The 15,858-nt window shown below is 45.2% G+C and overlaps 1 protein-coding gene across 9 annotated transcripts in view; it reads left to right on the top strand.

Annotated features, from left to right (window-relative positions):
• Apbb2 (amyloid beta precursor protein binding family B member 2) overlaps positions 1-15,858 on the top strand; it is a 315,732-nt gene that overhangs the window by 194,755 nt on the left and 105,119 nt on the right. Inside the window, exon 1 of one of the 9 annotated variants that reach the window (XM_051165211.1) lies at positions 11,926-12,041. The exons of 7 other annotated variants lie outside the window; for them this stretch is intronic. In XM_051165211.1, the coding sequence (XP_051021168.1) occupies positions 12,005-12,041 (37 nt within the window). In that variant the 5' untranslated portion in view covers positions 11,926-12,004. Of the gene's footprint in view, positions 1-11,925; positions 12,042-15,858 lie in introns of those variants that run through there. One more of the 9 variants, XM_051165212.1, reaches the window with a different exon arrangement.

Raw genomic sequence — 15,858 nt, 5'->3', positions numbered from 1 at the left:
TTGAGAACCACTGTTTCAGAGTCTGAAATTGGATGTTGTCATTGTGTCTTCTTTCCTCTGGCCTTTTTCTTTTTTTAAGATTTTATTTATTTTATATATATGAGTTCTCTGTTTGTATGTATGTCTGCATGCCAGAAGAGGGCATCAGATTACTTTATAGGGGTTGCTGGGGATTGAACTCGTGACCTCTGGAAGAGCAGACAGTACTCTTAAGCACTGAACCATTTCTCCAGCCCCGCCCCCCAAAAAAGATCTTTATTGAAGTGAAAACCCAACTCTGGCATAGGCGTGGCAGCACACACCTTTAATCCCAGCACTTGGAGGCAGCAGAGATGGGTAGAGCTCTGTGTTCCAGGCCAACTAAGTCTATGTAGTAGGACCCTCTCAACTCTGACCATGAATGGCGCATTATATGTGGTGGCCTGGCCGCACCTAAGCCGTCGTTCAGCTATAGGGGAATAACTCACCTAATATGTTTCTCTGTGTAGCCCTGGCTGGGATTAAGGATGTGTGACAACAACACCTGGCCCTATTTTATTTTAAAACATAGGGCCTGGTCTGGAATTAAATCTTCCTGCCTCAGTTTCCCCACCACTGGGATTATGTGTCCCAACCTACCTAAGAGCCTGCAGGTGCAGAGGGAAACAGTGCTGTCATGGATTGTCTTTGTGTACTCTAAGGCATTTTGCCACTATTAAGTTGGAGCTGTTGACTCTTTGGGGTTTTTTCAAATGTCATTTACTGAAAAAGAAGCCGCTACTCCTGGGAATGACCATATAAGGAAAGCATTTTGAGGAAGCCGATTGCAGAATCACGGAGCAGTTGTGTGTCTAATGGGCTGAGAGTGGGGAGACTGGAAGACAAGGAAGGCCTCTGAGTTCGCCATTTCCCCATGTCTGCAAAAAGGTATATAATGTATTCCTCGGAGACCTCTCTCCAGTCTCTGCATCCTTTATTCAGAGAAGCAGAGAATTCACTTTCTGTGCTTGCCAGTAGTATAAAATGCCTTCCCAGCTCCAGAGTGGTGGAGGAAATTACTTGCTTAAAAAAAATTAATGAAGGAAAAAAAAAAAGTGGAGGCAGGTTTGTAAAGACAATAGACCATTTCTCTACACAGAGCCTAATTTTTTGGAATAAAATCTTGCCCTCCTCCCAGACCTAGACACTCACAGGGAAGAACTGTATTAACAGCCCCCTTTGTCAGTTTTCGCTGGAGTCTGTCAGTCTGTGAAAGTATACTGAGCAGTGAGATGCTTCGTAACTCGGATGGCTATAGCAGTTATTCTCTGACAAACCAAGCCAGAAGCCTCTGAGGCGAGAGGTGAGTGTGAGGAAAATCCTTCTACCTCAGAGACACAAGTGGCAAACAAATGGCACCGTCAGAAGCTGTGATCCAGAGACTTCTTAAAGGCAGGGGGCAAATGGGTATTTGCTCTTCTTAAGAAAAAAGACACTTCAGTGTTTGACAAGAGGCAGGCCTTCATTTGTGCTGAGCTTAAGGTGACAGCTGGCCTGGGGCTGAACGTTGTCCCAGAACGTCGTGGGACTTGCAGTGTTAAACTAGCTCAGACTCACAACACTTACGTGGTTGCCCTAACTGTGTCTCTGTCTCAGTCCACCAAGCCTGCCTTCTGCTCACCACTGGTGCCTCTAGTGAACGTGAGAACCCCAGATGCTCCCCACATTGAAACACCTCATAGGATGAAGTCTGCTCTGTGTTTAGCCCACAGCACTGGGATGCTCTGGTCCCATCGACAAGACATCACAGAAACATGGTTGGACACCTAACATTGTCTTCCATCTTAAATGAACAAACATAGGGGCTGGAACATAGATGGGGCGTACTTATAATCCAGGTTATCTCTGGGCTTCAGGGACCGGCCAGCCTAGCCTACTTGGTGAGTTACAGGCCAATGAGAGAGCCCATCTCAATAAAATGAAAGGAAATTAATCATTTTTTTAAAAAGCAGCTAGAGTCAGGACAGCTGTGGTTGTCCTGACTGCCACATGCACATGTGTGCATACACACGTGCATTTATACACATATGCATTTATACACACATGAACACATGGCGGGGACACACACACACGCACACACACACCATGAATACACAGACACGGACACAGACACACATAAACAATACACAGCACAGGAGAAATGAGAAAATTGGTACGATTTATAAACGTTTACACAAATACTTATCTATTTGTGGCTCCTATTTATGAATCATTATTGGCTGTTACATAGTCTCCAGATTAATTTATAAGGCTATTATGACGATGTCCAACATAAAGATAATTTGGGAGGGTTGGAGAGATAATGCCACTTTAAGGATGTTGAACCCACATTCCCCCTTCCTCTTTTCATCTCCTTTGAACTGAGGGATGCATTCCTAATGAACACACCCTTTAGAAGGGGCAAAGCTGGGTGGTCCACCTTTGAAGTCAGCAGGTTTGGGATAATAGCAGTAAAGGTGTAAAGCAGTGAATAGTGTAAAGGTGGGGTGGTTTTGGAAAACCCCTCACTAATTGTAGGACTGATCTGTGAAAACTAAACATGGGTTATTCTTATGTGTAAGAGATTTAGATGCTAAGCGTAATTTAATTGCTTTCACAGAAATCCATCCTGATTCTGTAACCTATAGGGATTTCAAAGGTGTCGTATCAGGTAACCTGGGTTAAAGAACATTCCCTTCCTATTTCAGAACTGGTCAATATATTCTTTATTTAATCTGATTGAGCTTCTCTACCACCACCCCCTGCCCCCCTTGAGGGTGTGCTTGTTCACAGAGATATAGCTGGATGTCACGTTGTCATGGCAACCATTACATGCTGGGAGGAAGGACTCTTTTAAATGGCCAGTGACTGGGGTTTTAATCTCCAGTATATAGATAGCTGAACAGTGTACGGATACAAGAGTTCATAATCTTATTTAGCTGTGTATTTTCACTTCTGTTGCTGATGCACAATATTTGAACAAGTGTTATGATGCATAATTTGTACATAACAACACACAACCCCAGCTCATCTGTTCTTTCCTGTCAATAATCTCAAAATACAGGAGTTTCCCTGCTCAGAACTTTTGCTAGCATCTTGTTGCCTGTATGTTAAGTTCTGAATACATGAATGTGGTACACAAAGTCCCTGCCAAAACAAAAACAAACAAGCAAACCATCTTTCATTCTCCCTGACGTCTGTTACAGAGGCAGACATATAGACTCTTTGGCTGTACTGTTTAAGAGATGGGAGAAAATTGTCTCATAATAGAAACTATAGTCTCAAGTATAAAATGACCTGAGAAGGAGCCTGGCAAGAAGAGCTTCTTTCCTTTAAAGGAGGTGGGGGTGGAATTAAGAACTGTTTGCAGACATGACCCAGGTATTAGTTTTAGAAAGGATCAATCATTCCAGCCCACAGTACAGACACAGGCTCGGGGAGCAGAAACGTGGCGTTACCTAAAACTAATAATATCTAGGTGACCCTAGATTAGATTAGACGTGGCCTGAAGGAGACGGCAGAAAAGGGGGGAAACCGTGGAGAAGGGGGCACTGAACGCTGTGTTAATGTGATCCGTCCATTCTAAGCAGAAAATCAGAGGCAAAGCTTGGTAGAAGCGGGTCTTGTCTGAGAAGTATTTAAGCAAGAGCACAGAGGGACAGGGCAGGGCCATAGCAACAGGTTGTTTTCTGCCCATAGCAACCGGCATCGTGTGCGTCGTGGCCGGGGCCTTCTTCAGAAGTGTTCTTGCAGTGTGCATCATTGTTTTGAGAGAGTAGGCAAAATTTACATAAGGGGTATCTCCCCCATATACTCCTGTGTAACTTCCATCCACATAGTGTATGGACATCAGTGCATGGTTTTTAACTACCAGATGGTACCTACAGGGTTAGACTCCTAGGCAATATGTTTTTCCTTTGTATAACTGATGGGCTCCTTCGGGTTCAGCTTTCTAGGAGCACCAACAGTCGTGCTAGGAGTTCCGTGGCACATACCCTCCATCGAACTGATTGTATGCACAGGCGTGTGGGGTATGTGTTTGTGGCTGCTTGGTCTCTATATATTGCTAGGGGATATATACTTGACATTTTTCTTTAGAGAAGAAAAGATGTATTTTAATTCACAGATGCATGGACATAAAACCTTTTAGTTTTTTACGGTGAGAATATGACTGTGCTGCTGTTGGTCGAATTAGAGTGTCCTGATAGATGGGTGGAGCAGGCTATGTCTTCCTTCATTTTTCTTTTTCTTTTTTTTTAATGGTGTCTTAGGGTCCTAATCCTTTCAAATGATGCCGTCCCTATGAGCCTGTGGGGGCCGTTTCCATTCAAACTACCACATTAGGGGTAGCTTACCTACTTAATTCTTGTGTATGTATTCTTCAGCAAACCCAAAGGCCACAAGACAGAGGTAAAGCCTTCACAGGGTGAAGGTAAAATCTGAGCCAAGTGCAAATAGATACAGTCTTTGTAGTAAGAACTTTTGTAGTTCTCGCTCTGTCAGCAAAGTAGAATGTAGTTTTTGAAATGAATTAGTCATTGAGGCAGAACACTACAAATAAACTCCTGCGTTTAAAAGCAGTCTATATTGTTAGTTTCCTACAAAGAGAACTGACAACCACGAAATTGTATTTCTTCTGTAGTTCTTCTGTGTTCCTGGCCACATGGTTGGGTCCTCTGAACTGTACAGTCTTCTAAAGGGGAGGCTGAAAGTGCTCTCTGCTCAGTCATCGAAGCTCTGCTGTAGCAAGGCAAGACAAACGGTTTGTCTCTCTGAGGAAGGAAGCACACAACTGTGGAGGACAAAGCTTTCCCCATCACCAGATGCTTGGTCCCCTGTTCTGTCTGACACAAGAAAGACTCTGATAACGTCGTCTGCTTCATTTGCTCCCAAAGAGTGTCACTTAGTCCCCGCTTCTGAGACATAAGGATATGTTTGTGTGACAAGCCATCTTCTCTCAGAAGCTTTTTCTTGAAGGGATTTCTTTCCTAGAGGAAAGTAATAGAGAGAGCGTTAAGGTGAAGGATGCTTAGAACCTGCCAGATTCAGGGACACAGAAGCCATCATTTATAAATGGATACTCGCTGCCCACATATCCAGCAAGAAGAAAAGAAAAAAAAAAAAAAAAAAAAAAAAAAAGGAAAAAAGAAAAAAGAAAAAAACTGGAGCAAAATCAGGACAAAACCTTGTATAAATCAGTTTTTACAAGTGAAGGGATGGAATTCTAAGATGGGGAGGTTTAAAAAAAAAAAAAAAAGAGCCCACAAGCTATTCCTGTAGTGCCATAAATTTAGAATCCCTCCCAAAGACCCTGCAGATCAGAAATCTCTTCACGCCTGCCTCAAGAACATTTTTTTCCTGGTAGAAGTATAATTTGAGCACATTGGCTGGAATCTGAAACTAGTGGGTTCACTGGTCCATCTGTGGGCGGGTAGAAAATAGCAGCGGGGATCCTGGCTCCTTTTGAGCATCATAGCTAACTAAGTAGGGCTCAGATCCGGCCGGCACACTGAATGCCCCTCCCCAGCTGTTTCCCGGTTTCCTTCCTTATCTTCCTGGTCCTTCAAGATCCTCCTCTTTGGCGCTCCCATTCCTACAGATGTTATTTTGATATCCCCCTGAAATTTCCAAAAGTGAAATATGAAAAGGAGGAAGCCATTGCTAACCTGCCATTCGCTTCTCTTCAGAAAATTTACCTTGCACCTCTGCAATGTGTGAGATAGGTTTGGAACAGAGCAAGTTCAATCTTTTCACTAAGGAGTTTAGATTCCTTTTTAACTTTTTACTGTTAGTGATTTGCAGTTTAAGCCCTAACTAGCTCCATAGCCTAATCTACATAGAAAGAACAAGCTTATCAACTCGGAGCACAAATCTGTTGTGAGAGTTTTAAGAATAACCATTTCGGGTTTTTTCTCTTCCCTGAATTCTGGCTCGGTTGCCTAATACTGTATCATACTACAATCTATTTTGAGTCTTACAAAAAGAAAGAAACCTGATGCTTTGTGCACGTGTATCCCTGGCAGATGGGATCTGCGAATGCCCCTGCCTCCTTTCTGCCGGTGGCCTGGCATCTCTGAGAGGATTTGGAGTTTCGAGTGCCCTTCTTTCATTGCTAGAAAAGAAAAGCCAGGCTCTTACATTCCCATTTTCCCCTGGAGAATCTTGACTTTTCGCTCTTGATCTGGAATTGTACATTCTGGGGGAAGAGGTACAGATCAAAGAATTAAAATCATTGAAGGAAGTGGATGGTGGCTTGGTTGGTTTTGGTTGAGTCCTTTAGATATTTCTTAAGAGTTGAGACAAATTAGGCCAACTCATTGTCTTCACTTGTAATGCTTGGCAGTGTTTGGAAGTTAAAGCTGGGACTGTGGGATTGTGGGGAATGAATGAGCAGTAACTCTGAAAACTATGTTTCAACAGCTCAGTGTTTCAGGACAATTACCCCATAAGTTAGGATTGAAAAGACTATAATTTACCTGGACAGTAGTGGCACACACCTTCAATCCCAGCACTCGGGAGGCAGAGGCAGGTGGATCGCTGTGAGTTCGAGGCCAGCCTGGTCTACAAAGTGAGTCCAGGACAGCCAAGTCTACACAGAGAAACCCTGTCTCAAAAAACCAAAAAAAAAAAAGAAAGAAAGAAAAAGAAAAGACTATAATTTAGATGGCAGCAGGTTTGGGTTTGCCCATGAGAGCAGGAAGCAGATCTCTCGAGAGTTGTGTCTTTCCTTGGTGAGAGGATTGCTTTCATTTTCTCACTCTTGAGTTAAGATCCGCTGCTAATAATTCTAATTCACGGCTCTAAGATCAGTGGAACTTTCTATAATATAAATGTGTTCCGCTTTCTCATAGCAACTTAGAAGTAGCATTCTGTCAGTAAGATGGTTTTGCTCCCCAAAGACTTCATGGACCCTTGGTGCTCCATATTTGACCACCTCCCCTTGGTGGAGAGGCCTAATGGCACTCAGACAAAGAATAAACAGGCTACCAAGATGAGACTTGATAACCTATGACCATATAGTGGGGGAGGAGGTCCCCCTTGGTCTTAGACCTAGGGGAGGAGGAGAATAGGGTGAAAGCAGAAGGGAGGGAGGGATGGGAGGATACAAGTGATGGGATAACAATTGAGTTCTAGTCTGAAAATTAATAAAATTAAAATCAAAAAAAGACTTCATGAACTATTTTTCTTCTGCTCTCCTACTATCCTCAGGTATAATCTGTTTTTTATGATTCAAAGCAACAGTGATGTTCCAGGCAACAAGAAACATGTGCCTTCCAGATCCTTTTAAAGGCAAGCTCTTAGAAACTGCCATGTACTCCCTCAGCTTCACATCTCAATAATGTTCCCCACCCAGGCAAACCTAGCCGCAAGGGAGGCTGGAAAGTGTAGTGGTCACTTGTCTAACCAAAGTTTATATTGCTGTAGAGAAGATATTAGAGGTGGATAAACACATTTCAATGTCTACTATGGGTTGCTTATATTTAAAAATGTTTACACTTACTTAACCCACTGTATAATGTGATTGTAAAACAAAACAGCTCAGATACATGTATAGCCTTTACTGTCAGTTACGGGCTTTCTACAGCCAGCACTGTGTCCTTGTTGATTTGATGAGGAGGGAAATAGGTTTGTTTGTTTTTTTCTTTTTTTAAATGAACCTCTTTCACTAGGTAATTAGGACTTCATGAAATTTTTGAGGAAGAAATTAAAATTCTTATCGCCAGGCCTTTAATCCTAGCACTTCTGGTCTACATAGTGAATTTCAGGCCAGTTAAGGCTGCATGGTGAGACCCTGTCTAAAAATAAGAAAAAAGAAAAGAATTCATCACAAGTTTAAGCCCAGATTGAGTAATATCACAAGACAGGTCCTCAAGAAAACAAAAAACAAAACAAAAACCAAAATAAGGAGGTGGGGGTTGGAGAGGAGAGCTTCAGGACAGCCAGAGTGTCACATATAAAGATCCTGGTTGTTTGTTTGTTTGTTTTTGTTTTTGTTTTAAAAAAAAAAAACCAACTCAGAAAATACTTTTAAAAATAAAGCTCTCACTTTGATCCCTGTGTGTTTTTAACCCTTTCGTTTCAGAAAAGGTTTTTTCCCATGTGCTCCTCTCCATCCATACACTAAACCCAGTCTTCACATCAAATGTTAAAGGTTGTCCACTGAGCCCCTGGCAGCCTGAACAATTTTACTTTGGTGCCACCGAGTTCTTGAACAGGCACGTGTCATTCACCTTTAAAATTCACTCAGCACGTAGAGCGAGTGAGTCTCACACTGGGATTCCCTGACTGGTTTCTCTCACACTGAAATTTTCCTAACTGCAGAACTGGTTTCCTACCTTCAGCGAGTCCCTTATCATTGCTAAAGTCTGTTTCTTTACTTAGAAAATAGGGATAATAGTCGCTCCACCTTTGTCCCAAGTTTTGTGGGCTCAGATGCAGGGATTAGGACAGCACCAAGAAGGTGTCGCTAGGCAGGAGAAGAGCAGGCATTGCCTTGTATATCAGGAGTACAATACATGGAGCCATTTTGATTTTTGAGAGCGCAGTGCTGTAATGTCCCCACGTGTAGGCCTTGATTTTAGAGATCACGCGACATATGGCAGCTCACTCTTTTAGTGTGCTGACGAAAAGACGGCTGTTGTTTTGCTTCCGTTTCCAAGATTCTCCAGGCATCGTTATTCCAATACTTAGCACAGGGCAAATCCCGGTATTCTGCGCGTCACGGTAGTACCAGCTTTGGGCTTGGTCAAGGCATCCCTTGGAATAGCTGGTGTCTTGCTGTCGCTGCTGTTGTGCCCCAGCGTGAGGACTGCAATCCAGAGAGAAGACCTTGCTGGAATAACAGAAAAGGAAATAGCCTCCATTAAGCATACTTTCAGATCTGTGGGGCTGGTGGGCAAATGCAGACTCCTCCATAGTGTGAAATGAGGAAATGTGTTCATAAGGATGGGCTGGCAAAGGAGGTAGCCGCTGGACATGGTTTCTGGATGGGATTTGCAGGTGGCATTTGCTTGATTTCTGCCACCCGAGCTCTTCCTTACATCCCGTATTAAATACCTGAACTTGAAGACAAAGACCCAAATGCAAGTTTGCTGGTTTCCCCCACGCGCCTGCCTGGTGTTGAACATGGGGTCCTGCTGTCAGTCACTAGGTGAGGGTGCTGGATAGCAACTGGGGAAAAAAATGCAATGTGGACTACCTGGAGCTGTTATATAAATGTGGCTCAGCCTTTTGACTTTTGAAAAATTACCAACATATTGCTGATTTTAATCGTGTGGTCCCTGAAGTGCATTTTGCATCCATTGTCACGCCTAGACTTAGGTTTGTTGGCGCCAATGCAGTTTTCCCCTAACACTTCTCAAAGTAAAATGATGGCTCATCATTGGTTCAAGGCTTGTATTTTAACAGTTTGGAGGAAGGAGGGTCCTTAAGCCTGAGGCTTCTCAACAGTGGTCATAGACTATGCCTTATTAGATGCTTTGCATACAGGAAACAGAAATCATGCTTTTAGCTTCTAATTCTCACTGGCTGGGACCACTGAAGATTCCTCCATGTGCCCCACTCCCACTAGCCAGGCCCCACCTCCTGGAGGCAGCGTAGTGTGCAGAATCACACCACAGGCTAAACTGTGAGCCTCGGAGGCCTTCAAACCTTAGCACACAGCATCTCAGGACTTTATTTGCCCATCTCCTTTTCTGACTAGAAGGAAAAATCTATGTGTGTTGTATTGTGTGTTTGGGGATTTAGGACTTACTGATGATCATAGGTTACATATATATTCAGGTCAATATATTCAGATGTGTATGGGTTTGGTTGGGTGAGTGAATATTCATAAATGTGCATTATCCGTTTGGATAATTATTAGCTTTTACATTTCATACCTTTATTCTTGAAGTTTGGGGAGTTCCCCTGGGCATGCGGCTTCGGTTTTGGTTAACAACCTGAGACTAGAAAGGATCACTTGTTTTCTGTCTTGCACCAGTGTCAGGCGTCCTGTTCTCTCAGACTCTCAGGAGCAGGAGATAGGACAGAGGCGTACTCGACGTCAGGACGTCTTAGGGATGAGGCGGACACACTGTCTCACCCAGCTCATTTCTGCTTCACTGAGGACTTAGCTGCATGGCATAGCCATCCCCTGGTTAAAGAGGCATGGGGTGGGGGTGCAGGGTGGCTTGGTGGTAGGAAGGAGGGAAGGAAGGAAAAGAAAGAAAAATTGTCGAGCCAGTCGGTTCTCAGAAGGTTTATCATATCTGAACTTCCATGAGACTAGATGGATGATGTTATCTAGTTACCTTAATTTAAAGGAAATTTGCCTTTTTAATTTGGGGGAAAAAGAAAATGCAAAGCTTGTCCACGGCAGCCTTTCAGAAGCCTTATTTTCATGAAGGAGCACACTGTTTGGAATAGTCCTTCAACTTAGTGAAAAAACCCTCAACTATAAATATCCCCTTACTTTAGACATTTAAAAATATATATATTCCTAGTAAATATTTGAGAGAAAATACGCAGAAAAGCAAAGGACATTAACACCCCCCTCTAACTGCTAAGGGTTTAACTGTAACTTACAGTACTGCAGAGAGCTCACTTCAGTTCACAGTGGTTTTCCTAGGGCTATGATAGAGGAACTGTGGTCTCAACGCTGTCTTAAAAGTTGATATCAAGAAATATAAGAGGCTTGAAACCGTTTAGAGGAAGTTTTCTTCTGTGTCAGTGGCTGCTGGGTCGGCAGGACTCTGGGGAGTCATAGCTTTTAGACCCTCTGGGGCTTATCCCCTGTCAGGGCCAGTCCTTCTGTCAGTCTCTTTGACTAACAAAAGGTTTCACACCAAACTCTAAGCAGTGACTGCTGGCTGCTTGGAACCTCCCCCAGCCGTGGCTTGCTCAGCCTGCTTTCTTACAGCGCCCAGGACTACCTGGCCAGGGGTGACAGCATCTGCAATGAGCCGCAGGCCCTCCTGTATCAGTCATCAATTAGGAAAGTGCCCTACAGGCCAGTCTGGTAGGGGCACCGTCCTCGTTCCTAATGACTCTAGCTTGTATCAAGTTGATCTAAAACTAGCCAGCACAGCCTGCTTTGATAGGGAGTAATGGCTGTGCTTCCTGGTCTCCTAGACCAGTGATTCTCAAAAGCTGAGGAATCTGGGATAAGCCATGGGGCTGACAGATGTAAATAAATCCTCAGGCCTCCTCCCACCAGGGCTGGAAACTCTGGGCATAGCCCCAGGCCACCAGGTAACCTGGATGTTTCAGAGGAGTCTTGGCTTCTGTCACAGGAGCAGCACCCTGTCTACTATAATCATACCTGTGCCCCTGGCTCTAAAGCATAGCCTGGCTCGGGCTAGACAGGAAATGGTTGTGGGATACCTTCATCTGCCTTCCCTCACCACCACACACAGTGGAAGCACTGGGCACACAGTGGTGGCAAAGGCCGTCCTAAGACCTCAGGGAAATGGGCCGTGCCCAGCAGTGCAGACCTTGCTAAATATAGACTCCCCGCTCCGCCATCCATGCTTGCTCTGTCCTCTGTACAGGAGAGGATGCTTCTAGCTGCGGTCCGTGCTAATTTGTTTTCCTTTGGTCCCTCCCTGGGCTCCTCAAAGAGAGGACAGGAGAGAGGGATGCCAGGCAAGTGTGCTCCTAGCCCTGCAGGTCCTTAGGGTTGGGAAGACCCTAGAGGGGCCAGGTGGAGCCCTGTGGCCTACATGTTGGTGTTGGTGCCTGAGGTAGCTGGGGTGGGTGGGTCCTCGCTGCTCATAAATGGGTTTCTTGTTTCATGCCAAGCATGTTACTTTCGGGCCAAGAGGGACTTTGTGCGGCCATCAGCCCTGCTATTTTTACTCTCCGACTTCCAGTTCCTGTTTCCTGTTGCTTGGGGGGAAAAAAAAAAAGAATAAAATATAGGCAAGGGAGAACCACAGACTAACTCTCAAAAGAGACCTGTGGCTTCTCAGCTCTTGCCCCGCCATGTCTCCTCTCAGCATGTGACTGACTTCAGTGAGCTTCCGTGATGACAGGAACCCAGGAACTGGGAGAAAGCATCCTAGGTACAAGCTCCAGTGGGATGGAGGAAGGGAGGGACAGACGGTCAGAGGAATGGACGGAGGGACGGATGGAGGGGTGGTGGAAAGGAGAGAAGCATCACAGGTGTCAGCTTCCTGGTGTGTCTGAGGGTGGGATTTCTTCTGCGCGTCTAGCAAGATGTGCCAGCTGGAGTGGCCTTGCTGTATTGCCAGGACTGAGCGGGGGAGGCAGGCACTTCAGGGAGAGCTGGCATTAGAAGAGTATTCATGTCCATGGACCCAGAATGCTTGGTGGTGGGGGCTCGGGCCAGGCATCCGTGGAGAGTCTCGGTGTCCCACTCGATTCCTGGCCGTGCTCAGGTGGGCAGCTTGTCTCATCATCTGAACCCTGTACCACTGTTTTCTGTTCTTTTCTGATCCTTTTGTTTTTATTACCCCTCCTCCCCATGCTATCAGTGCTGGTGGTTTTTGGTTTTGGTGTTTGTTTGTTTGGTTTTTTTTTTTTTTTTTAGGTCTCTAAAAAAATTGATCCTGTTTTTTATCAGAACATACTTTTTCCTTGGTTTAAATCCGTCTCCTGTCCTCTGCAAGCCTTTGAGATAGGGATAACAATTCTACCTTCCTCTGAGGGCAGCCGTGGACATGCCCTGGGCCCCTGCAATAAAGGCCACACGAGCCACAGCCAGCCTGCCTCAGTGTCCTCACTAATCGTCTTAGCATCTATGATGTCACAGCAGCTTACTGCCTGAAAGGCCCGGATCTGGCCTTGCCTTCAGGCTGGGTTTGCCTTGAGCATTAAATGCAGCCAAGTCATGTTTTATGCAGTGGAGAGTACACGACTTTTCACCAACAGAGACTGCAGACCATAGAGGAAACTAAAACATGGACAGAGCTACTGCCTTCATTTGGGGTTGAGCTGTGTTTGAGAAAAGCTTAAGGAAAGTGTAGCACACGCATGGGCTATGCCTTAAGTGAGACATGTTTGTTTTTAAAGTTATGAAGTGATTTTTTTTCCCATTGGCAGAGAGAGATGAGAGAGAGAGACAGAGAGAGAGATTTGAAAGCCACAAGAGTGGCCAGAAGAGCAGGGAGAGGCTCTGGCTTTGGCTCAAGCGGCCCTCACTGAAGTGAACTGGGGTGATTTCTCCACTGACAAGTCCCAGGAGTTTAATCTTAATATTTTCCTCATTCATGGAACCAGTGATTTCTGTAGTAGGCATTTTTCTTTGTGCTGAAGTGGGGGAACCTTAGGGAGTTGGGTCTTCCTGTGTTGCTGAAGCATAGCATGGGAACAAGAGAGGCTGCAAGGTCACACGCAGGTAAGCGCTCCGGGCCATGTCCTACTCAGGTCTGAGTGGTGGCACAGGGCCCAGTGAGGCAGCTGCTAGCCTGATCTGGACTTTACGGATAAACATCTGAGGTTCTAAGGAGTTACCTGGTGTCCAGGGCCGTTCAAATAGTGAATGGCTGAGCCAGATAAGATGATCCCCAGGGTGTTCCCGCCGATTCCCGATGGGGCTGCTGCTGGGCTGCTTGACTGGTCCCCACTCTGGAGCCTTCAGAGTCTTGAGTGAACACCTTGTTTTTTGTTTTGATCTTTTTAGATTCCAAAAATACCCTGACTTGGCTAACTTCATGTGTGTGTGTGCCTCTCTGTCTCTCTCTGTCTCTCTCTGCCTCTCTCTGCCTCTGTCTGTCTGTCTGTCTGTCTGTCTCTCTGTCTCTGTCTCTCTCTCTCTCTCTCTCTCTGTGTGTGTGTGTGTGTGTGTGTGCGCGCGCGCGCGCGTGCGCGTGCGTGCCTGCTTTCCAGTGCTGACATGAAGTTGCAAGCACACACTGCCACACCCACCTCTCATGTGCTTACTTTGAATCATGCTCCAGGTGGCAAGCACTTTACCAACTGAGCTGTCTCTCCAGCCTCTATTTCTGCTTGTGAAAAATATACATTCAAAAATATCTGTTAAGCGTACAGATTAATAGATAACCATAAAGGGAACATCCCTGTCACCACCAATGGAATTTTGTAGACTATGGAAGACCTGGAGTGTGCCTTTCTCCAACACCCCAGCCACCCACCCACACACACACACACACACACACACACTCACACACACACACACACACTCACACACACACACACAGCACACACCACACAGCCATACACACTCATACACACACCACACACATGACACACACACACGCACACACACACACACCACACCCACCCACACACTCACACACACACCTGCGCGCGCACACACACTCACACACCACACACACACTTTCGGCTATTCATCAGCCTGTGTTTTTGTATGTGAGAACTGTGTGTTTGCATTTTCGGCAGTTTAAGCCATTCATGTCTATCACTAAATAATTAGTGGTTGGATTCTCTCTGAACGGGAGTGTAGTGGGTCTAGTGTCTTTTGTTGTCCTCCTTTTCATCAGTGGCATGCCGTGAACCTTGTAGTGCTGTGTACAGCTGTACGTGGCTCGTTTTTGTTACTTATTTATTCTGCTGTAATTTTCTCATTCTTCTATAAAGGGAGGTCTGAATTGTTTTGAGTCCGGGGCCATTTTAATGTTGCTACTGTGATCTGAATACACCTAACACACATGTGTGGGTTTGCTAGGAAGTATAGCACGGGTGGAATTGCTGGGCTATGACGTAGCGATAACTTCTTTATTATTTAATAATATTCTTTTGCTTTCATGCTTATGTTAAAATTACCCTCTAGTGTATACAAGTGTATATAATGTATACAAGTTCTTGTTGCTTGACCTGCCTACCCTGAGTGTAGTGATTGTTTTTTTAAGATTTATTTTATTATTATGTATACGGTATTGTCTGCTTGTTTACCTGCAGGCCAGAAGAGGGCACCAGGTTACATTATAGATGTTTGTGAGCCACCATGTGGTTGCTGGGAATTGAACTCAGGACCTTTGGAAGAGCAGGCAGTGCTCTTAACCACTGAGCCATCTCTGCAGCCCCAAGTGTAGTGCTTTTTAGTGTTTGCCACGTTAGTGGCTGTGTGAGAATGTTGTCCTGCGACTTGAGATGCTAGAAGTACTCGGGACAGTTCTGGTATATTCTGCCACTCTCACTGTCATACCCATCTTCCACTGAGACATCCCACCCACCTACCTACCCACACACAGCTGGTCTTGGTGCCCGTTCTGAAAGTGGAAAGCAGATGGCATCCCCTGGCGTGCTTTTTGTATTCTAATGCTGGCTCTGACATCCAAGGTTATTGTGGCATGTGACCCATCCAAGGAAAAACAATTTCTCTGTTGCTGACATGGTTTAGAATACTCTCCCCCTGGAGACTAAGAGCATCCCTTTGTGATCTCAAGCCTCCCAGCAGATCTGTCAAAGTGAATGTGATTCCCAATCACTCACCCACAAACGTGGAACCTGCAGGTGTTGATGTGGACAGCTGGTCGACTCTGCAGTTCCCTGTGAGGGCAGTCATCTCTGCCACTGAAGGGCACAGACACAGACCCTGCACAAATATCAGTGGTCTGCTTTGTGGCAGTGGACAGAGCTGGTTTCTTCAGAGTTCCTCTTTTGGCAGATGCCAAGTTTACTATTGGAAGACCTAATTCATTCAGTAGGTTTTTTTTCTCCCTTATTCGCTCCTCCATCCATCCAACCACCATCGAGAACCTGTTTTGCGTGTGTGGGAAATAGCTCACTGTCTTCTTGCCTTCCCAGCACTTGACCCTTATATGAGTTTGGGATGCTTCTGGACAGGGTGTCGGCGATGACTGTGGAGCTTTGTCCAACATTATCATCAGCCATTTTTAGCAACAGAATGAGCCCCGCACCCTTTCAAGTACTTCC

This window comes from Acomys russatus, chromosome 22 (assembly GCF_903995435.1).
Source record: "Acomys russatus chromosome 22, mAcoRus1.1, whole genome shotgun sequence".
In the NCBI taxonomy this organism is placed as follows: Eukaryota; Metazoa; Chordata; class Mammalia; order Rodentia; family Muridae; genus Acomys; species Acomys russatus.
This window is presented reverse-complemented; position numbering and strand designations above follow the sequence as displayed.